At 42.3% G+C, this 24,512-nt stretch overlaps 1 protein-coding gene across 2 annotated transcripts in view; it reads left to right on the top strand.

Annotated features, from left to right (window-relative positions):
- NHSL3 (NHS like 3) overlaps positions 1–24,512 on the top strand; it is a 72,710-nt gene that overhangs the window by 28,364 nt on the left and 19,834 nt on the right. For both annotated transcript variants that reach the window (XM_068268857.1, XM_068268856.1), the window contains exon 2: positions 21,512–21,661. In XM_068268857.1, coding sequence (XP_068124958.1) covers positions 21,512–21,661 — 150 coding nt within the window. The remainder of the gene's footprint in view (positions 1–21,511; positions 21,662–24,512) is intronic.

Below are 24,512 nucleotides of genomic sequence, written 5' to 3'. Positions count from 1 at the left end.
GACATAGGTCCTGCATAAATTTGTCTGTTGCACAATTTACTCGTCTGCTAATTACAAAGATGTTAAGAAAAACAAAAGTTTGCTTTCCTAAAACAGAAAGAATTTGTGATAATTCAGGTTGGAGTGAGCTCGAGATGTCTCCCAGGCACCACTGCTGAATATATGCAAATTAACCATTGTACCATTAGAAAGGTAATAGCTCACCACTACACCCAACAGTGGGGTACTCGCCAAACTGAGGGACCCTAGTGACCGGGTCTAACTGCGCTGATGGGAAGTTTAGGGTCTCCCGCACCACAAAGGACCACTTTGTTTCTGAGCTCCAGCCTCCAGCACAATCCCCTCAGACAAACAAAAGCCTCTTTAGTGTAAACATTTCACAGCTTATTTCCTCAAAAGTTCAAATAAAACCAGCACACTCACATGCGAGATACCAACACACGCTAGAGCTAGGTGTGGGCTCTCTCCGTAGGCTTATGGCTCCCGTGGCTGAGAAGCATCTCTACTCTGCTGTCAAGCTCTGCCTCCTCCGTGTCCAATGTCTCAGATCTCTGCTACACGTGCTAGATCGTGTCACCATGTCCAGACTACCTAACTTGTTTCGTCATTAAGACTCATAAGAGGCTTGGTCCCATGGTGGTTCTTGCAAGCTATAAACCCTCATCTACCCCTCACGGCTGGTTAACCTCCTGCATTCCATTATACAGATACCAAAACTAAGGAGAGACTCCGCTTACAACTTTTATGCATAACCTTTCAATCAAATATCCTAAAATAAGCTGATACATCAGTACAACATCTTAGGTTAAGATTTTACCCACAAAAATGTCACTATACCAATATCTTTACTCCACATGCTAAAATGCATACATTTGCAATAACTGTGAAATTGCCCATACACCTCATATCCTTTACCACATTTAGGTTAGAATTAAATTTGAGACACCTGAATATCTGCAGGCATCCTGCAGCTCACAGCACTCTGTTGCTGCCTGCACTTTCTTTCCCTGCTACAGTTTACTTTGGTTGTAGCAGCAGCGTGTGTACAGAGCATGAAGCAGTGGCGTGTGTACAGAGCATGGAGCAGCAGCGTGTGTACAGAGCATGTAGGAGTGGCGTGTGTACAGAGCATATAGAAGCAGCGTGTGTCGTACAGAGCATGAAGCAGCAGCATGTGTACAGAGCATGGAGCAGCAGTGTGTGTACAGAGCATGGAGCAGCAGTGTGCGTACAGAGCATGGAGCAGTAGCATGTGTACAGAGCATGGAGCAGCAGCGTGTGTACAGAGCATGAAGCAGCGACGTGTGTACCGAGCATGGAGCAGTGGCGTGTGTACAGAGCATGGAGCAGCAGCCTGTGTACAGAGCATGGAGCAGCAGCGTGTGTACAGAGCATGGAGCAGCAGTGTGTGTACAGAGCATGGAGCAGCGGCATGTGTACAAAGCATGGAGCAGCGGCGTGTGTACAGAGCAGCATGGAGCAGCAGCGTGTGTACATAGCATGGAGCAGCGGCGTTGTGTACAGAGCATGGAGCAGCAGTGTGTGTACAGAGCATGGAGCAGCAGCGTGTGTACAGAGAATGGAGCTAGCTAGCGCAATTATAATTATATGGCAGTAATCTCACTGCTGCGATTGCCGTTGATCGTGGCCGTTCCCGTGATTAACGTCAATCATGAAACATGTTGCCTCCAGCATTTTGCTGCAATTTGCGAGCAATCGCGGTACAGTGCTTAAACAAATGCTCATCGCGATTGTTGGGAATCGCGAAAGTGTCCTGTGATTTACTGCAATAATCACGGAAAAATCACCCACGCAAAATGGTAGCACTTTGCTATTTTCTAGTGTGAATGGGCCCTCAGAGCAGTGTAATATTTACCTGCATCGTGTCTCGTCTTTTCTTCTCTCCAGTCACATGCTCTATGTTTGCATACCTCCAGCTTCTAATCATGTGACATGTTTGGAGCCAGAGGTATACAACATAGAGCATGTGGCTGCCAGGAAGATCAGAGGAGACCCGAAGCAGTACTGGAGCAGGTAATATTCTGTGCTACTCTCCAGAAGGAGGAGGAGCGAGTCACCGATGGTCGGTACAGGCCACTTAGTTCAAGACTGTTCAATAAATGTTACATTTTAATAAACAATTAGCAAAGATCGAAGCTGAAAATCAAATCGCTAGGGATATCAAATCTAACCCAAAAAAGTTTTACAAGTACATCAACTCTAAAAAAAGAAAGGTTGACTGTATAGGAATCCTAAAGGATGAGGGTGGGAACTCAATGGTGGATGACCAAGGTAAGGCAGAGTTATTAAATGCTTTCTTTGCTTCTGTCTTCACAAAGGAAACAGCACTGTTGCAAATTACAGAGGCAGAAGAGTCTCAATCTTCTAACTGTAATATTAAATATTTAACGCAGGAAGAAGTAAAGGCAAGACTAAATAAATTAAAAATAGACAAGGCACCTGGCCCGGATGGCATGCATCCTCGGGTCCTAAGAGAATTAAGTTTATTTATAGCTAAGCCCCTTTATCTTATCTTTTGTGACTCTCTTGCAACTGGCAGAGTCCCAGTGGATTGGCGTACAGCCCACGTTTTTCCATTATTTAAGAAGGGCAAAAAATCTGATTCAGGAAATTATAGACCTGTAAGCTTAACATCAGTTGTTTGCAAACTATTTGAGGGGTTACTAAGAGATACTATACATGACTTCATAGTAGAAAATAATCTTATTTCTCAGCATCAACATGGGTTTACTAAAGACAGGTCCTGTTTGACTAACATGCTCAGCTTTTATGAGGTAGTGAATGCTAATATGGATATTGGGAATGCTGTAGATGTGATATACTTGGACTTTGCAAAGGCCTTCGACACTGTTCCCCACAGAAGTCTGGTGCAAGGACTGGGGAAGAGTTTGTGTGCATGGATAGGGAACTGGCTAATGGACAGAAAACAAAGAGTTGTGGTCAATGGATCGTACTCAAAATGGGAGACTGTTAGCAGTGGGGTCCCACAGGGGTCTGTACTGGGTCAGTGCTCTTCAATTTATTTATTAATGACCTAGTAGATGCAGTAGTGAGCAATGTTGCTATTTTTGCAGATGATACAAAATTGTGCAGAATCATCAACTCTCAGGAAGATAGTGTCATATTGCAACAGGATCTGGATAGGATGGCTATATGGGCACATACATGGCAGATGAAGTTCAATGTTGACAAATGTAAAGTCATGCATTTTGGTCGTACCAATGGTCTAGCACCATACAAAATAAATGGGATACAGTTGGGAACATCAAACTTGGAGAAGGACTTAGGAGTACTCATTGACAACAAGTTAAATAATCGTACTCAATGCCAAGCCGCTGCAGCTAAAGCGAACAAAATTTTGGGATGCATGAAAAGGGAAATAAAAACTCGAGATGCTAGCATAATATTGCCCCTGTTTAACTCTCTAGTAAGGCCACATCTGGAATATGGAATTCAGTTCTGGGCACCACATTACAAAAAAGATATTGCAGTTTTAGAGCAGGTGCAGAGACGAGCTACAAAATTGATACGTGGGATGGAAGCTCTCGCTTACCAAGAAAGGTTAGATAAACTGGGTTTATTTAGTCTAGAGAAAAGACGCCTTAGAGGAGATCTAATTAACATGTATAAATACAATAGAGGGCAATATAATAGCTTGGCGGATAAGCTTTTTGTCCCTAGGCCTTCTCAAAGGACTAGAGGACATGATCTGAGCATGGAGGAAAAACGTTTTAGCCATTTATTTAGGAAAGGGTTCTTTACAGTAAGAATGATTAAGATGTGGAATGCATTGCCACAGGAAGTCGTTATGGCAAACTCTATACCTGCATTTAAAGGGGGCTTAGATGCTTTCCTTGCGTTGAAAGACATCCATGACTACAATTACTAGGTTATGCCTAATGATGTTGATCCAGAGATTTTATCTGATTGCCATCTGGAGTCAGGAAGGAATTTTTCCCTTTTGGGGCTAATTGGACCATGCCTTGTGGGTTTTTTTTCGCCTTCCTCTGGATCAACAGGGGTATGTGGGGGACGGGCTGGAGTTGTACTTTGTACTGGTTGAACTCGATGGACGTATGTCTTTTTTCAACCAAAATAACTATGTAACTATGTAATTTGGCTCATGACTTAGACTGTGTTTTAGATTTTGGCCCTTTATTTGAGTTTGACACCCCTGCATTATAAGATACTAGGCTACCTAAGCCCGTTTAAAAACGGGCTCTAGATAGTTATTTAACCGTGCGCCGCGCGCACGGCCGCCCTGCTCCCTGGCCTCACCTCCCGTCCCAGCGGCTTTCTGTACTGCGCACATGCGCAGTACAATAAAGCTTTGGACGGACGGACAGACAGGGAAAGTGGATGACGCAGGGACAGTTAGGTTTTATTGTATAGGATATATCAGTGTGCAAATAATTTTTATGCAACAAGACCGTATACTGAATCATCAGCACACGCAAGTCTACACCTGCGCATCCAGATTCATCAATATTCTTACTCTACATGCTAGAACACATACTGTACAATGCACACACTTACAAAAAGTGCTTACCATACTTTTTCCATTTTTTTTTTTCACTGTTCTCCTTCCATTTTCTACTTTGATTAGGTATATGTAGTGAATGTGAATTTTTTTTCCCAAATATCTTAATTTCACTGTAAAAGGACCTCAAGTGTGCCCTGCAAAACTTCTCTTTGGGAAAATTGCCATTCCTTATCAGTGTTTCAGCATAGCTTCCCCACCACTTTTCACACTGTCTTAAATGGAATCTGAAGTGAAAATAAACTTATTATATATTGAATTGTATGTGTAGTACAGCTAAGAAATAGAGCATTAGTAGCACAGGTATGAGTCTCATATTGTTTCCAGTACAGGAAGAGTTAAGAAACTTCACTTGTTATTTATGCAAAAGAGCCTTTCTGAGCTCTCCGACCCATCCTATTTTCTGAAGCACTTATACATCAAAGAAACAGCGAGAGGCAGCTTTAAGATAAGCTTTTACTGCAGGGGAGTTCAAAGGCTCGTTAGCTCTGCTCTGTTTCATAGTTTTAAATACAGAGTGTAATTTGTAAATGCAAATATGATACAATGATGCAATGTTATAAAAAAAACTGCACAACTGAAAAGAAAAATATATGACTCTTTTCTACTAATATTCTATTAAAGAGACACTGAAGCGAAAAAAATATATGATATAATGAATTGGTTGTGTACTATGAATAATTACTAGAAGATTAGCAGCAAAGAAAATATTCTCATATTTTTATTTTCAGGTATATAGTGTTTTTTCTAACATTGCATCACTCTATAATATGTCCAGATTACACAACACTCAGCATTCAAAATGAGTCTTTCAGAGCAGTCTGTGAAGTAATAAACTCTTCTCTGCTAGAGGAAAAGTAAACAGTTCAATTACAGTTCAGATATTAAAAGTCAGATAACAGCCCTCTCCAGGAGAGCTTAATAGCTTTTTTGCATAGAGATAACAACTGGAGTTTCTCAACTCTTCCTGCACTGGAAACAATTCGACTGATGTATCTGATCTTAATGTTTTTTTTCTTAGCTGTACTACACATACAAATCATAATATCATCATTTTTTTTTCGCTTCAGTGTCTCTTTAATTATCCATACTACACATGCAGTTCATAATATTATACTTTTTTCTGCTAAAGTGTACACATGTATAAGGCATGTCGACCGGCAGCGGCAGGGATCAGACTTGATCCCTCAGGCTACAGTGCTGAGCTGAGGCTGTACAGATGTGTAGCTTGCTTGTAGGCTGGAGACCCGTTCTGTTGCTATGTGAGACAGAGGAGCAGCTTATGAGGAACTTCACAGAAGAGATGGGGTGAGCGGGGAGAACAATACCCTTGACCAGCACTTGGCCAAGATGATCGACAGAAAACATGCACGAAAACAGTCAAATGTGTCCCCTGCCTCAAGGTTAGAAAGGTAAGACAGATGACAAGAAGTCTGAGTGCAGCACAATTCTTCCTGAGGGTTGTGCCGTCATCTAGGGGGATTCAGAAACTATGAATCACTTAAAGGAAACATCCGAGGTAAAAAACAAAACAGATCTACTTACCTGGGGCTTCCTCCAGCCTCTCTGGAAGGCTATGTGTCCCTCACCGCATCACCCCGGCTTGGAGTGGAGCTGCTGCAAGGGACACATAGCCTTCCAGGGGCTGGAGGAATCCCCAGGTAAGTAGACCTGTTTTTTTTCTTTTTACCTCGGATGTTTCCTTTAAGTGATTCATAGTTGCTGAATCCCCCTAGATGACGGCACTCCTGGGCATTGTCATATATTGCTGGATCCAGTAGCAGTCCCCAGCAGTGTTTGCACTGTTCCTGTTTGATCCGGATACAGGAATGTCTGTTGTGATATTGTAACTGACATCCTCTACCTGTAGGATAATTAGTGGGTAGCAGACAGGGGAATGCTTTGGCTTCACAGTGTGAGCACCTTTACCAGACTGACACAGAGCTTCAGGTACACTATTGTGACACAACCCTCAGGAAAAATTGTGCTGCACTCAGACTTGTCATCAGTCTTACTTTTCTAACCTTGAGGCAGGGGACACATTTGACTGTTTTCGTGCATGTTTTCTGTACAGAAAAACTGATCTAAACTGAGAACTCATGTTAAGCAATGGGCCGGTTCACAATTGATGCATTTTTCACATGCAGAAAAAAAACTGATCTGCAGGGTCTGCACATTTTGTCAGTTTTCCCTATCAGTTACGCAGTAGGTGCTGTGAAAAAACGTGCAAACACACATGGTGTGCAGAAAATGCATGTAGAAAACTGAAAGACAAGTGTGTCCCCTGCCTTACGGTGAAAAAAGACAAGAAAAAAGGAGCACAGACAAGTTCTATGTAGAGTTAGTACATATAAATGTGTATCTTAAAGAGAACCCGAGGTGTGTTTAAAGAATGTTATCTGCATACAGAGGCTGGATCTACCTATACAGCCCAGCCTCTGTTGCTATCCCAAACCCCCCTAAGGTCCCCCTGCACTCTGCAATCCCCCATAAATCACAGCCGTGCTGTGAGGCTGTGTTTACATCTGTAGTGTCAGTCTCGGCTGCTCCCCCGCCTCCTGCATAGCTCCGGTCCCTGCCCCCATCCCTTCCCTCCAATCAGCAGGGAGGGAAGGGATGCAGGCGGGGACCGGAGTTCTGCAGGAGGCGGGGAGAGCAGCAGACTGACACTATAGAGATAAACACTGCCAGCTCTGAAAGGGGTGTGTGTTTGCAGGGTGGCTGTGATTTATGAGGGATTGCAGAGTGCAGGGGGACCTTAGGGGGGTTTGGGATAGCAACAGAGGCTGGGCTGTATAGGCAGATCCAGCCTCTGTATGCAGATAACATTCTTCAAACCCACCTCGGGTTCTCTTTACTATACATGGCACTTCAGGCACACTTTAATTCTATAGTTTCTCAAAGACGTAAGCCTCTGTTGTGAAAACAAGGAGCTTGTCTGCTTTTTTCATTCCTTGTTCTCTCTACAATTGTAAATAGTACTTCCTTTTGGGAACCATGTGGAGAATATTTCGTAACATTTTCTGGCTTTGTGGTGATCCAAACAATGAATGTTACAGACTTACTAAAACATTCAGATGACACCCTCTGCCTAGGTCAGAGGCACCTTCAGAATTGTATGGTATGTTTTCCATGACATCTGCACAGTATTCATCATAGTGTAGAAAGAGGAAGTGGAACAAAACCACTTAAAGGGCCCCTCACAATTGCTCTAAACCCACAGCTGAACTCTGGTCCCCTACCTCTCCTGTCCCTACCTCTCCCTCTAGAGTGTAAGCCTTTGGGCAGGGTCCTCCTCCTTTTGTGTCTTACCTGATCATGCACCTCCATTACTGTGCACCCATGCTATGCATTTGAGTGAACCTAATTTGCCTAATCCCCATGCTCCCATCCAAAGACTGACTAAGCATTACCTTGTACTCATACTGTGCTGTGTGATCTGGTTTTCTTGTATTCCTGTATTGTCATATTGCTGTATGTGACCCCTAAATATTGTCTGTAACCTAAATGAATGTCCAGCGCTGCGTAATATGTTGGCGCTTTATAAATACAATAAATAATAATAATAATAATTGTTGCAAATAAAATGTAGATTGTTAACCATATACACATATTTATAAAATTTATATTTAAACCAGAGTAGATATAAACTACTTATATCACTACCGTATCAGTTATAGTAAGTAGTAAAAATCTGACAGATCTGACACGTTTTGGACTAGTTAATCTACTCATGGGGGAGTCGCAGGAATTCCTATATTCTTTAGAAAAGCGCTCCCTGGAAATAATGCTGGCTGTTGGACTGTGCCACTGCTGGCAGACCTTGGGGGGACAACTGCACACATGCTAGATTCTCGGCCGAGATTGCCCCAACCCCATGAAAACATCTGAGTGTGTGTAGTAGAATTTAGTCTGTAGGTATGGCAACATTCAGACCAAAGTTGTTGCAATACAACATCGCACTGGGTTTAAAATGCAGTTTTTCAACAAGAAATTCAAAATCATTTTTAATCAAAAGCCACAAAGTCTTCTTCAGTGGGGAAAGGACAGTATGGCTTCCCAGCACAGATAGCATTTTAGGCCTCTTTCACAGTGCCACGTTAAAGTCACACGTTAGAAAATGTTTCAACGCAGACTAACGCACAGCAATACTAAGTCTGTGCGACAATCACAGTGCGCACGTTGCGTTTGTGTGTAACGTGTAGCGTTATTAGAAAGTGCTGCATGCTTGCATGCTGTGTATTTAGTAATGAATCAACTGCGTTATTTGTGTTGCACATGCCCAGTAATGTTTTTTTTTTTTTTTATTAATGTAACGCATGCGCCGTTTTCGTTCCATCACTGTGCGACGAAAACGGCGCACCAAGAGACACATAAAGAAAACGTCCAAGTTAAAGTCTATATGCTTTGCATTAGTTACATTACATTAGTTGTGCGACCTTAACGTCGCACTGAAACGCAAAGTCCTACTGTGAAAGAGGCCTTAGTGTCAACTTGCAGTTTTAGAAACCTTTAAAAGTATAAATCTACTTTTCTTTCAGACTTGTATAGCACTTGTGTAATTTTGTTATTTAATGCTATTAAAACTTATTTTTTAAAATTTGCAACCAGCTGTGACTACAGTATTTAACATTGCTTAAAAAATGAATTGCACTTCTTTGGAGCCGTGGAAATAGTACATTGGTTGGTGTTCTCTTGTAGGGAAAACACTGGTAACCCTATCTGCCTACCTAAGTAATTGGCTTCATAGGAAAAGAAGCAAGTTTTTGCACACCTTTTGAATTGTCAAGTAATTACAGCAGACTTTTTATTGTATTGTATAGGGTATTGTATTGTTCCTTGTATTGTATTGGGAATTTTATGCCTAGTACACACAATGAGATTTTATAGGCAGATTAACTGCCAGATCAGTTATTTCCAACATGTCTGATCTCCTTTCCGATCGATTTTCCATAGAAGTGAACGGATAATCGATTAAAAATCAGATCGGACATGTTGGAAATAATCGATCTGGCAAGAAATCTGCCAGAAAATCTCATTGTGTGTATTAGGCATTAGATTTTACAACAGAAGTGGCATTTTATTATAAATGTGTTAAACTAAACTGCATTGTAACATCAGTGGCATCATCATTGGCAAACTCCACCTAGTTCCAATTGCTCATGCAGTGTGGGCCAAGCCATGTTTATTAGGGGTTGTGATGAAATTGGATGTGGCAGTGCTATTATGAGCTCCATCTATTTACTTCTATACACTGGCTGGGAAGATTATTTTGATGACATCTCTGTGTTATTGGTTTTTGTCGCTGGGTTAGGCCTCTTGCACACTGCAAGCGATTCCGATTCAGATTCCGCTTTTTAATCAGTTTTTATATCCGATTTAGATTCCGATTTGCAGCGTGCAGGGAGCAAACTGCAAATCTGAATCTGAATCGAATGAAAAAACTGATTAGAAAGCGGAATCTGAATCGGAATCACTTGCAGTGTGCAAGAGGCCTAATACGGTATGACACTTTTAGTTGAGATCAGTGTGCTAAGGGGCGATGGGAGATTTACAAAGTCTACCACAAAAAAATGTTATGTTTCTAAGTAAATTTAGCCCGTTTTGTGTGCAGACTACATTCCTGCAGTTGATTTGAAGTTAAACCATTACTGATGTCATCCAGTTTTTGCTGTACGCTTGCTTTGTGTAGTCTGAAATCTAACACAGATATCCACTCTTTACGCCAAGCATGCAGTTGTGACATCAGTGTTAAAGTGGTAATTATTACTATTTTGTATGTTTTGCATTATGGTTATCATTAATAAATGTTTCCTCATATCATGCTCAGGCATAATGTATGTTTGCGGTCTTTGGGAAGCAGTTCTCTAGTGGAAAATGTGCACTGAGGCCTATGGCTCTTTTACTTATTGTGATACTTGGTATAGCACAAGTGGTTCCTGAAAACTCGGCTACCTGTAGCTGCTGGCTGTTGGTAGACACATTCTGTGCGCTCTATGCAAAGCATGAACATGGCTTCTACCATAGAGCAGCAACAATTGGACCACATACATATCAGCTGACAGCCACCATTCTGGATTAGGTTTTTAAAATGACCTCTATATGACAAAAAATTCTAACTTTCTGCTACCCCATAGCTATAGTCACAATCTCAATCTGCAGATATTACATGGATGACTAGAGCAAATCAGGAAATTAGTGTGCCCGGAAGCTGACCTGTAATTGCTATAGCACTCACCAGTGTATAATTTGAGAGTAGGAGGGACTGGAGTTTGTAGCAGTGAGTACGCCTAATAGGTTAGTGGTAGTTGCGGGGAGAGGTTTGAGTGAGACATAGAAGCGATAGTAGAATACCAATAAAATTACCAATGTTCTACTGTTATCAGTACCTAATAGTAGAATATTGGTAGCATTACCGGTATTTTACTTTTCTTTCTTTTCTTTTTTTTCCCTAAACTGTCCTGCAAAATAATTCTTACGCTACTTATGCTACTTTACTGCCTTGTGAGAACTTCAAATTGAATAATCTAAACGTTTTCAGGCATTGCTTTTCATTTTAACTGGAGCTCTGGAGCTTAGTTTTATCTGTTTAAATCCAAAGTGTCCAGTGGGAATTAATCTTCTCTCAGAGAGTATCATTTGCAGCTCAGGGCAAGATTTGGAAAGGTCTAGGGGGCCATATCTCTCCCAAATATGTTTTGGGGAATGTCTGGTATGTCATTTTAATTAAGACTTGTTTTTCTGTAATCTGCACAGAAAGTAGATGTAGAAACATGAATGCGACTTTCTTTTTGTGACTTCTTGTGCTATTTATATAAAGAAAAAAAAAGCAGCAGTTTGTCTTAAATCTGCAGATAGTTAGGAAGGTAAACTGTGGACCAAAGTGTGATATCACTTTTATAGCAGACATCAGCAAGAAAATCACATGAGATTTGATTCCACATTGTTCTCACTTGTATCAGAGAAACATGTAAGGACAAGCCCTGAAGATTGCTATTCTTCCAGTGAAAGCTAACCACAAGGTGTTATCTATGTAAGAACTATAGTACTCATAGGGCTAGCAAATCTTTTCTGTGGAAATTCACCATATGTCACTTATATAGCCATTATAGCTAGAGACATCAGTGCTTGTAGTTGCGGATATCCAATGACTCGGCCCGGTACACAGCAGCAGCCCCCAGCATGACCACCGTAAGGCCTCACTGAGCCACGTGGCCGAGGACATACCATGTTCTCTGAAGCAAAGCGTCAGCAGCCAGTCCAGCCAAGACTAGTGGTGAGCTCACAAGTAGTGAGCTACTCGAATCCGTGATTAAAATGAGGCTTAATTGCCTCAGGTGTGCGGCTGGGAGAGAGGGGGTTACTTACCCATAAGTCCGTGGTCCTCTATGCGTTCCAAATGTCTTCCATGCGTCCTATTGGATGCGTTGCAAGACTCACAACGCGCACTTCCTCCTTCAAGCCACTATTGAGCTCATCACTAGCAAGGACACACAGCCTGACAAAAGCCCAAATAAAAGGCACTATAGAAAGCTGCAAGGAATGATACCTTGCAGAATGGATGTGTAACATAAAGAACTCCCAGAAACTCAATGTCTACCAATCACTGAAGAGGGAGTACACAACGGCCCCACATCTGGAGAGGCTACACCACCCATAAGACAGACAGACTCTGAGCCTGTACCGTCTGAGCTGCCACAGCCTGGAGATAGAGACAGGGTGGCACAGACAGACATGGGAGCCCCGGGAGGAGAGACTGTGCAGGCAGTGTGACCAGGAGGTCCTGGTCACTGCAACTTCCTGCTACACTGCAGCAAATACACACCTGTGAGGACTGCCCACTTCCAGAGACTACCTGCTCACATCCCGGAATTCACCTCCACAGATGAGAAGAGGAAACTCTACATCTTACTGGTGAAAGAGGAAACGACCAAGCAAATAGTGAGCTGGATAGGTCACTACCTGCCACCAACGGAGAAGAACATGATGCCCCACGGACTGTATACCCCTTTTACTGCCCCTTATACCCTCATCACCCCTATGGACTATAAATCCCAGCCCCCTATACTGTCCCTTATATCCTTCACACCTTTATGGACTGTATGCCCCAACCCCCTATACCCTTCTCTATAATACCACAACCATCCCCCCATGCTAATCCTAATGTTTTGCTTTGGCAATGCAAAATGTATTTGGTCTTGACAATAAAGCAATAAAGCTTTTTTTGGATTTGGACTTGCTGGAGAGTGATACCATACTCATTTTGTATGGATACAATGTACTGCTCTGGAGAGAGCTCCTGTGTTCATTGCCACTCAGGAGTGGAAGCATGTCATTCTATTACATTAATAGCAATGATGAAACTGACATGTGAACAGATGCAAAGGAAAGCATTAGTCTGTTCTCCATGTCAGTTTGTCCACTGCCATCCATTTCAGGAAATAGTTTAGCAACAGGCCTAGTGTTATCAAGCCTTATTGGCCTGAAATGCGTTGGGTTGCTTATGATGCAACAAGGGATGGAAATTGCCACAGCATAGGTCCCACACTGGTGAATTTTCATCCCATAATGCTGGGCATAAGCTCTGACCTGAAGTCAGTTGGTCAGTGGCGTTCATAGACATGCATGTCCTGGCCGAAACACAAGCTCACAAGCGCAGTAATTGCAGCAAACTCTACCTATACTGGCCTGCTGACTTTATTTCCGAAGGCTAGGCATTATGGGATAGAAGTTTGCCATTTGTCAATTCCATCCCATTGCAACATATCAGGTAAAACGAGAGCTTTGAGGCCCTCTTGTCAGACAGTTTTATAATATCCAGGTTACTATTGTATCTAAGCAATACTTGAATACTCATACATATATGCTTTGTGGGGCATATGCATGCTTATTAACTTTTTCTTGGATGTGGAACTCTTCCCCCACTTTTTGGACTATAGCTTTATTCTGTTTTAGATTAAATGCTATGTCCAACTCCATCCAAGAAGGGTGTAATAAGTTAATGCTATTCAAACCATAGTGCAATTTAATGCGTTAAAAAAATCCTTTCCATTTCTATCTGCAGCTACCATCATGTTCTAACACTGAGTTTGCTTGGAATCATGGCAGACAGAATGTGGTTTGGATGTAAAGGGTTACCTGGAATTCTCAGATCTTTGTCATTAGTTTAGGGCTTACCCAGAAGTCTGCACAAAGCATGAAGTAAGCTTACCAGCATAGCAGTGTCCCTTGGTTTCCTGCATTCACCCAGTCATTACACAAGGAAGAAGTACTGTATACATGTGTGGGATGCCAGACTCGCCATATTTTTCTTTACATACTAACCACTCTATTCTAGTGAAGTACATGGATATCGCCACATGACAGAGCTTGTTACAATCTTCTTGTGAGGATTGTTGTTGTCAGTGAAAGGGGAGTTACACTTTACCTTTGATTTCAGGATAAGTGATCTTGCAGAATAAAATGACATTTCATTATGAATCGCGCTACCCAATGATTATGTTTTGTAGAGTAATCTACTTACAGTTAGCAATTGGTTTGTATATGTGGTCAGTTATGTGGTACATAGAAGTTAAATTAGCACCTACAGTAAATTGTTACTCATCTCTTTCCCAACCCAATCATCAAACCTCCGTCACTACGTCAAGTCCTCATGTAACCACCTTTTAAATAAATGAATTAAAGTGGACCTCCGCTCTGAATCCAGCAGCCTCAATTAGGAAGTTTCAGTCAATACTGAGAGAATTAAAAAATTGTTCATTGTTTAAAATAAATAAAGGAAAAACTCTCAGAGGAGGAATTAAGAAAAATAAAAAGGTACAGAGTAGATTTTACTGGGCCAAAGAATCAATAAAATATTTAGGTATTTAGGGCTCGCTCACACTACAAGAGCTTTTCTTCTAAGCGCTTTTTAAAAGCTCTTGCTAATGCTATCCAATGTGTGTGTTCTCACTGAAGCGATGTGATTTTGTAAAAAATCCCCCATAGCATTGCATTAGCAAGAGTTTTTAAAATCTCTAGCTTTTAAAAAGCTCTTGTAGTCTGAACCAGCCCTCAATTTCTGTTGTAATAACCAAAATCTGTTTTCCCGTAATGTTAAGAATTTAATTACAGAGGCCCGTTGAACTTCATCAGTGCCGGTAACCAGTTAAGTATTTGCAAAGGGGTGGATCTTGCCCCCTAGGCTGCCTTTCTTGTCGACTGCTGCAGATCCATTGCTCCGCCCCATCTCTAAATTACCATGATGGCTGTGCTGTAGTTCCCTCCCCCGCATGGCCATCCCTGCCTTCATACCTCCCTCTTCTCTTCTGCAGCATTTATCGGGGCTGTTTGAAGCACTGGGAGAGGATTAACATTACCTGCAAAGATCCGCTCCAAATGGCTCAGCTTTGGCCCCCAAAATGTCTAAATTCTGCCCTCAACAACATGGGAGAGAAGCATATCAGATTATAGAGGTAAGCTTATTCTCTCTCCACCTCCCTTTAGGACACCCAATAAACCCTTGTTTAGCACACTCATTGTTTCCCCTCCAGAGCAAAGTTATCCCCTTTCTCTAACTCTCTACACCTTCATCAGCCTGTAGTGTCTACCTTGCAGACACCAGTAATCCCCTTTCTCTAACCTTCAGCATCTTTCACCCTTCTCTAAACCTCTACCACCTAAGAAGCCCTCAATGGCCTCAATTCTGAAAGCTATTTGAGGTAAATATTTTTTTGTAGGTAAAATGCCACATGCGGTATTTTCCTCTTTTTTTTTAGCAATTCTTAAAGATTTTTCTCCATTTCTGAACATGAGGCAAAACATGCAGTATAACATGAGGTAAATGCATAAAGTGAGGTAAAACATGAGGTATTTCAGTGGTAAGCATGCAGTTAATAAATAATAGTAGTCTTTAATTGTCTTCCATAAGTTAGGATAGTCTTTGGAAGATTTTTTTTTGAGGGAGAAGGTCTAGTTGATTATGTAGCAACCTATGAAAATGATATTTTAGGCATCCTCCAAATATTTGGAATTTTAATTCTACTATTTTTTTTCTATTACACTGCCTGAATAGGAACAACACTAAAACAGCAATAGGAACGCCACTAAAAACTGCAAAATGCATACAAATTGACTTTACCTCCAGGTACAGGCAGGTCGGTAAATTACTGTATGTGCTAACATGCCCCCTAATTTCCATGAGATGCTATTCCATGCTACTTTCAGTACAATTAATGCAAATTACCTCTCAAATGACCTCATGCGGTAAAACGTGACTAAAACCTACCAGAATTGCAATATTTCATTACCTCATGAGGTAAATTACCTCACATGAGGTCATTCGTTTGATAACCCTACCAGAATTGAGGCCAATGTGTTTTCTACAGACCCCAGTGATCCGCTTTCTCTAAAGCTATGTACATACACCACAGACCGATTTCCGATGGATTTCAGCATGAAATCTATCAGAAATCAGCCTGACACCACCTGCCTGCCCCTCCTCCTCTGTATAAAAATGTGTCCCCCCGTATAAAAATGTCTCCCCGTGCCTGTGCATACATGTGTCTGTTGCCACATAGTACAGGCGCTCACAACAAAGGTAGACACAGTGGTGGTGGTGTAAGATGGCAGGAATCACGCCAGAGGAGAAGTGAGACTAAAAGACTGCATACGGGAATGGGGAAGACACTTTATACTGGGGGGAGGGTGGAAGTGTCCGTGGGTCTGGCGAGTATGTCGTTGTTCCCAAGATCGAACACCGTTACCGCCAAACACCCAACTGAGCACTTGGGACCGATATTTTCCAGCATGTCTGATCAATCCTTTTGATCGATTTTGGCCTGAAATAGATTCAAACCTCGATCGGGCAGACATGTTGTGTCAACCATTTTCTTCTGATTTGATAAAGTCATTGAATCATAAGGTCGATTGGCCCACAAAATCATCGAATGTATGGCCACCTTTGGTTTAGTTTGTGATTCTTTCATGTGAAAATCTAGCACAATTACAGATTTGCCTTGATATAAGTGACCTTCTCTGCTCTTTATTGGCCACGCCAGAAAATCCATGACCACGCCTACTCATCCTTCCCCGTCCTCTCTCCCCAGATCTGTACACACTGCTCAACAAATAGCCAAGTGGGCATGTTTATTCAACTGTTTCTACACTGTCACTCCAAGTGTCAGAAACATTTTATTCATGTAACGATCGGTGTCAGCACACAAAGAGAATCTGATTATTGGTGATCTGCAGTATCACCAAGAATACAGATTTATACCTGATTATTGATGATCTGCAGAATCACCAATAATACAAGTATAACTAACCTCTGGACACCGGATAAAGTGTTTGGTGCAACAGTATATGAGCCTGGACCACCTGAGGAGCAGGTGACCCTAGACCGTATAACGAGTATCTCCTAGTCAGGGTTGGAGATAACCAGAGAGCCAGTGATTCCCTGAACTGCTGGGAGTCAGATTCTACTGCAGTCAAAGGACTCCTATGAGATAGAGTCCCTGACTGGATTGCAGAGAGGTCCCTCTGAGGGACAGGGAGTCTCTGCAGCTACTGGACACCCCACCGGGGGGGTGTCACAGGTAGAAGGGTCGGCCAGGCCGGGTCGGCAACACACGAGCAGATAAGGTACAGAGACAGAAGGCTGATTTGGTAACCAGGGACAGGCAGGGTTGGCAACAGGTAATCAAATATGCGTAGGTACCGAATCAGAGAGCAGAAGAAGGGTCAAGAGAGCAATAGGTCATAACAGATATCAAGCAGAGGCCTAGTCTAGAGTGTGAGGTCCGTGGTCTCAACACCCAGGAACTGGTCTAAAAAATAACACAGCAATGACACAGTATCCCTAATCTTGGGTGTGAGGTCCGTGGTCTCAACACCCTGGAACTGGTCTAAAGTATAACACAGTAATAACACAGTAATCTGGCTATGTGTGAATTCCCAGGTCCACCTGGTTCTAACACACTATGAGATCTGACTATTGTCTGAGTGCTAACACATAAGGATTCGCAACGGCAAACAACCAGCAACTGACAGGCAAGATGTATATATAGCAGAGCGCTCCTCAGCGCCGCCCAGTCCCATTCAGCCAATCACCTACTGCGGTGAGATCAGCTGATCGTCCTGATCAGCTGATCCCTCTCCTACTGGCATAAAGGGCCTGCCTGTTAGCGCGCGTAGCTCTCCATCTGTGTGCACTACTAGGCTCAGACAAACTAGACGCATGCTGCTGCGGAGAAACCGCCGGTCTGAACGCGGAACCAGCCGCCTCGCTGTCAGACCGCGCGGCGGTGTCTCCGCAATCCATTACAATTCAGACAACAGTTATGGTGCATTGTGCATGTAGCTGAACGCTGCTGGTGGATCCAGGCTAACAGAACTTGCTTGCATTTGCTGCTTCTTCAGAAATAGGCCCTTAAAACTTGTGAGCATTAATTAGGTTGAGCCTATAATTATATACTGTGGTTCGGGTTATTTTTAGTTTTTTCGTGGTATGAAATACTTCATCTCTGCATTTAACTGACTGTCTAGAATTAAACTTCAAAGTGTAGTTCTGTTTTCCCAAAGAAAGAAAAAATCTTTATCAAATCATCTGTATACAATTTAAGTATTGTTCCAAATTGAATCACACAGACATAGCTGTGATTACTGTGATGTTCCTCGAGTCTCTACTTCTTAGCTTTGTATGTCTCGTTATGAAAGCTATCTTGCTTTATTCTCAGCTAAGGCTGGGATGGGAGTGATTACTACAAATGCTGCATATGTAGAGCCAGAAACCCTCCAAATGCATGCGCTCCATCACCCTGCGGAGTGAATGTGCCATTGCAGTAAACCTAGGGAAGAAGGTTGTGGTGTAAAGGAATGCAAGTTTTACCTTCTCAGTGTTCTCCCCAGGCTCTTTTACCCGGGTGCTCCACCCGGCAAGTTTTGGTGAGCACCCGGCTGTCATCAGCTCAACTCCACCTCTGCTGTAAGCTGAATTGGGCCTTAGAAACACCCGCCCTGCATTCTTTCATCTCGCCCCACCCGGCTACTTTTTCATGCCACCCAGCTGGAAAAAATTTCTGGGGAGAACACTGCTCCTGTTATGTGCAGACATTTGAACCAATGGATAAACACAAGAGTTTTGTATACCTCTTACACCAGGCTGTACGCGGCTGTCATGGTTTCCAGCAGTTTTTTTCAGAGTGCTAAAAATATGTTCAGTGTTTAGATTTTCCTCAGCCAAAACATCTCGCTTTGAACTGCCAAGATGGATAACTTATGCCCAGTTCTAGAGCAGGGTGCCAATTACATACGTGTCCTCACCTCTTCCTCTTTCCACAGGGGAAAATATGGTGCTTGGTCGAGAGCCAAGCAGCATGTCTGTACAGCTTGATGTTCATAACTGCTACAAACTGAAAATGTGTATGTAGCTCGGTACAGTAGTGTTATGATGTGAATTGTAACCATTTGTCAATCAGGATGACTGATTTCCAAGCAATAGAAACTTATTTATAAAACTCCTAATGACCTTAGAGGATGCTGACTCACAATGCACAGCAAAACGCATGTGGTGTCTGCTGCCTGTTGATTTTAATGGGACATGCCCATCTATGAACCACATTATTGGGCAACGTGAGCATAAACTGTCATGGATCAGAGAGCTCAACAGGCCTCTCGGGTTTCGCTGTGCACAGTGTGCATTTTTGCTGTATGTGCGGTACACTGCAATGCTCATAGTGGGAATGCACCCTTAGGGCTTGTTCACACTAAGGGCATTTGCAGGTGTTTTTTGAGCGCAGGTGATTTCAGAAATCACCCTAAAAGCGCTTGTGCAATGACTCCCTATGAGAGTGTTCACATATAAGCGGTTCGATTCCGATACGCTCACCAATGCGCTGCCTGTATCATTGTTAGGACGACTTGCCTGCAATGGAAGGTATAGGGAAATTGAAAAATGCTTGAAAGCACGCTTTGTATTTCGATTTCCCAAGTGCTTTGATGAATGAATACATTATATTTATTCATTTCCGGGTACAAGAGTTCACTTCCTGACTGATGTCAGGAAGTGAAACACCCTCCCCCCCCCCCCCCCCCCGCTTTCTAAGACCATAGAAACCGTAGGGAGAGATGATTTTAAAAATCACAAAAAAATTGCTCAGCGCTTGAAAAAGTGCTGGGCGATTCATAATGTGAACAAGGCCTCAGGGTTTGTATATACTTGGGCCTCATTTGTGATCGTTTCAGATGCCTTTTCAAAGTTTCAAAATGCCCCCAGACTGGTCAGTGGAAACTTGATATGATGGGAAATCATTTCTACCTGCTGTTGGCATTTTCTGCTGCTGCTTGCTCATGCAGGAAATGACACCTTTTACTAACCTTACTATTATTGATAGCTTCACATTAACTGTAGTTTAGTATATTTAATCCTTAAAACACATTTTTATTGAATGACTTGAACAGAAGCAATCCTTTGAAAAGCAATAATATAATCACTTAGTTTATTGTGTATTTGTTTTTAATTGATCAAGATGATTGCATTAAAATGTATATGTGTGTGACCAGCATTAAGCAGAAAGCAACACAATTTTGCCACACTCTCTGTAGTTTTAATTTTAAAGCTCTAGTCTGTAGAGCGCCCCGACAGGTCCTGTTGACTTCCTAGTGTTGAAGTATAACTTCCACTGTAACCACAGTTCCCCTTAAAGGAGAATACTTTTAGCCATAGACCCTGAACAAGCATGCAGCAGATCAGATCTGACAAGATTAGCTACATGCTTGTTTCTGGTGTTATTCAGACACTACTGCAGTCAAATAGATCAGCAGGTCTGCCAGGCAACTGGTATTGTATAAAAGGAAATAAATATGGCAGCTTTCATATTATTTTCACTTCAGTTGCCCGCCCTTTAACCCACCTGATCATAGTCCAGGCTTTGTGTTGGAGCATAGGAGCAGTATGGTCAAGTGGGCTGACAGGAGACATTCCTACAGTCACTGCAGTTGGACTTTAATGCAAGGAAGTCCACATGCAGCACAACCTGTCAGCACTCTCTGCAGTCATCCTGATTACATTTTAGCACATGTACACTTTGCTAAAAATCTAATAGGCCTTGACAAAGGGCTACAAGCCCGAAACAGTGTGCTGGTCTTTTTTGTGTCGTACCACTGCAACTAAAATGCAATAAAAAGACATTGGATGAGATCCTCAGAGTCGAGTCCTGTATGGGGATGAGAGGTTTAATGGACCTCTTATCCCACTAGGACTCCCACTAGTGATCTACAGACAGTTATCCCTGAGGCTGGCGGACACTCGATTTGTACAGCTGAAATCTAACAGCCCCATATGGACAGATGCCAGTGCATAAATGTGCATCAAATGTACTCCTTGTGGTTATAAGCTCAGTTCAGTAAAGTCCACAATAATAATTTAACAATTTTGACGTTCTTCTTTTGTGCTGAATGTACAGCTAAACTCTACGCAGCTTACATTTTTTTTCTAGTTCAGTATATTAGGAAATCCTAAAGTCATATCCATCTTTTAAGCAAAAGGGAAGTTTCCAGTACAAGGAACATGTGAGACATTGCAGAAGACCACAGACATACAAGCATGACCATGGGTGTGTACATCTCATCAAGAGCCGTTGCTGATAACTTTGCACTGCACTGTGGACAGTCCCTTCCCAGCCTGATTCAGATAGTGCTGATTCTGTACTCGTGACAGTAAAACACTGTGTCCTCCAGGCTAAGTCTGAGTCATCATAGGATAAACAGTCAAAATGATAGTTAACATGTGATCGGATTTAAGATGGCTGTACATTGTATGACAAAATATATTAGTCTGAACAAGTAAATCATATCTGCAGAAACTGAAGCTGGCAGTATTTTGAGAGCTTACCTCAATCAGTTATAAGAATTAGTGTGAAAATCAGCATGCATTAAAAAGTTACAGAATCTCTGTCTTTTATTTTGTCACAGAAAACTCCAAACCTGATGGCTCAACTCAGTCTATTTCAACTCAGGAGGATGAATCTCTTGACCGCATGTTCTTCCCAAATGAGCGCAATGCTCACCTGGAAGAGATTCACAGCCAAGCCCAGGAGGGACTCAAGTCTCTACAGCGGAGAGGTAAGGACAGTAGCCGCCAGTGTGGAATATCTTATAACCATCTTTTTTTCAAATCCTAGCTGTGATGGAATAATTTCTTTAAATTATTCATCTTTGAGCATGGTGTCATATTTATGCTTGAGGAATTGTTATTTAAGGAAACAAACTCTTTGTTGTCTACACACAGTTCTGTATGGTACTACGGTAGGTGAGGCTGTAGCTCTGCAAGGGTAGGACTTCTCCCCCTACCTACCCACCTGCCTATATCAACCACAATATATTCCAGTGCAGAGGCTGGTGTATGGTCAGGGGGATGCATCTACTCGGCCTGAACTACTGTACAAAGTAGTTCCAACAGCTAAACGTCCTGTGACAGCTCTCAGCAGATAGATTTTTTTTTTTTAAACAAGTGCTGCAGAGAGGGTGGTGAGGGTGCATAGAATGCAAACTGGCTTATTAGTGGGCTCTATGTCAACACTGAATCAGGTTCCCTTTGAATTGTACTTAAATCAAGAAGGATAGACTGCCATCTTATTTTGCCTTGAATATTGGTATGTCTCTCAGTCCTGTTTAGCTTTCTTTTTAAGTAACAACTGATGAGCTAAAGTCTCTGCGACACAGAATACATTGTTTTCAGCCTATTGGCCTAACGCGATAGATTTTAGTAGGAGAGGTGTACAGTAAGTGGCAATCATTAGGTGGCACTGCAAAACCACAGGCTGAATGTAATAGATAAATATGTCTGCTACAACAAACATATAACAATCAGAGATGTTATCCGGATTCCAACTCGTCAGTTTTATTTGTCAGTTATTACCAGGGCTGTGGAGTCAAGGAGTCGGAGCAATTTTGGGTACCTGGAGTCAGAGTCGGTGGATTCATAAACTGAGGAGTTGGAGTAGACTGATTTTTTTAACCAAATCCATACCCTTTGTAAAACTTAGACTAAGGGCCTGTACACACTGCTGCGCTTTTAAAATCGCATGAGTTTTTTAATCGCAAGGTCTTTTGAAAAATCATGAAAATCGTGAAGACCTGTACACACTGGTGCAACGCATTTTTCTCTTTTCATAAATGCTTTGCGATTTAAAAAATTGCATGCGATTTTAAAAACGCAACACAAGCGCAGCAGTGTGTACAGGCCCTAAGGAGTCAGAGCAATTTTGGGTACCTGGAGTCAGAGTCGGTGGTTTCATAAACTGAGTAGTCGGATGATTTTTGTACTCCACAGCCCTGGTTATGACACGCTGCACGTAGTGTGCGATCTACATGATAACACTAAAGTCCTTAGACTTTCATGCTACCGTTCACAGTACAGCTGTGCGTTATTTGAACATTTTATCGCACAGCGCATGCGATTCTGCTATGTTGCATCTACTGACATTCACACTGTAACGCTACGCACATGCCATGTGTCGGGAACTCATGCATGAAATCACAGTCATGCATGCCTTGTGTAGTGTGAATAAGCCCTAACTTCCCTTGGCAGCACCAGTACTTTGGGGCTAATCTCATTTAGCTAAACATGCTTAACATAGTGTGAATCCGTCTTTATTAAAAAAAAAAATTAAGGAGTAGTGCACTTACAGGTTTCCAAATTTTATGCGCATATAAGTAAAATCTTTCCCAGGCTCGTCCTGGCGTCTCCTCGCTCCTCTTGGCTCCTTAAGTGTGTTTGAGTCATAGGAACTGGATTACTGGAAGATGTGGACGGGATATTCACAACAAGCACTGTTTGCTGATCTGTACTGGGTTAGCAACAGGATCTGGTGAGAGGCTTTAGTTACTGTTTGGTGGCGGATCACTGGGTGCTTGTGCTCATTTCAGGGAGCACCGGTGTCAATCTGTGTGTGTAAACCAAGCAGTATCACACTATTGCCATTGTATTATGTTTTGCATGTATGGAGTATTGTAGATTGGAGAACGTAAAGGTGCAGGATTCTGATTTAGCTGGCGAGGCCAGAGGCGCACACTGCTGATTTTTACTGGATAAGCCACATATTCTGGTGAGCGTACACTGGTACTATTGATATATGGAAGCTGTGGAATAGTCTGAACATACCATCAAGTTTATTGGAGGACATTTTTTTATGTGGACTTTGTAGAATTTTATGATCTGTATCCCTGATTGTATAACCTTTGTTGAGCGCCCTGCACTTCACTACTTTGAGTATCTTTACACACATTGTAACAACATTGGAATGTAAACAAACAGTGTAATGCTGGGGATACACGGTATGTTTCTGTACCGTGTATCGAGCAGCTGATCCGGCCAGCTGATAATATTCAGCTGGTCCGATCACGCTGCTCGACGCCCGCCCGCTCGATCCTCGCCGGCGGACAATGGCAGGGAATTGAGCAGCTGATAAGGAGCGCCGGCGGGGACGAGCGGTAATCGATCCGCGCGGACGAGCAGGGACGCGGCGGGGGTCGATCCGGTGGCTAATCGGCCGCCGGATTGACCCGTGTATTCCCAGCATAACAAGTAAAAAGGAGCTCTCTGTGAAGCTTTCTGTGCTTCAGATACACACACAGTTCAAAATAGCTCATTAGAAGATGTTAATATACAGTGGTGTGAAAAACTATTTGCCCCCTTCCTGATTTCTTATTCTTTTGCATGTTTGTCACACTTAAATGTTTCTACTCATCAAAAACTGTTAACTATTAGTCAAAGATAACATAATTGAACACAAAATGCAGTTTTAAATGATGATTTTTATTATTTAGTGAGAAAAAAAACTCCAAATCTACATGGCCCAGTGTGAAAAAGAAATTGCCCCCCTTGTTTAAAAATAACTTAACTGTGGTTTATCACACCTGAGTTCAATTTCTGTAGTCACCCCCAGGCCTGATTACTGCCACACCTGTTTCA

Source organism: Hyperolius riggenbachi, chromosome 2, assembly GCF_040937935.1.
Source record: "Hyperolius riggenbachi isolate aHypRig1 chromosome 2, aHypRig1.pri, whole genome shotgun sequence".
In the NCBI taxonomy this organism is placed as follows: Eukaryota; Metazoa; Chordata; class Amphibia; order Anura; family Hyperoliidae; genus Hyperolius; species Hyperolius riggenbachi.
The sequence above is the reverse complement of the archived record's forward strand: the minus strand, read 5'-3'. Positions and strand labels throughout refer to the sequence as shown.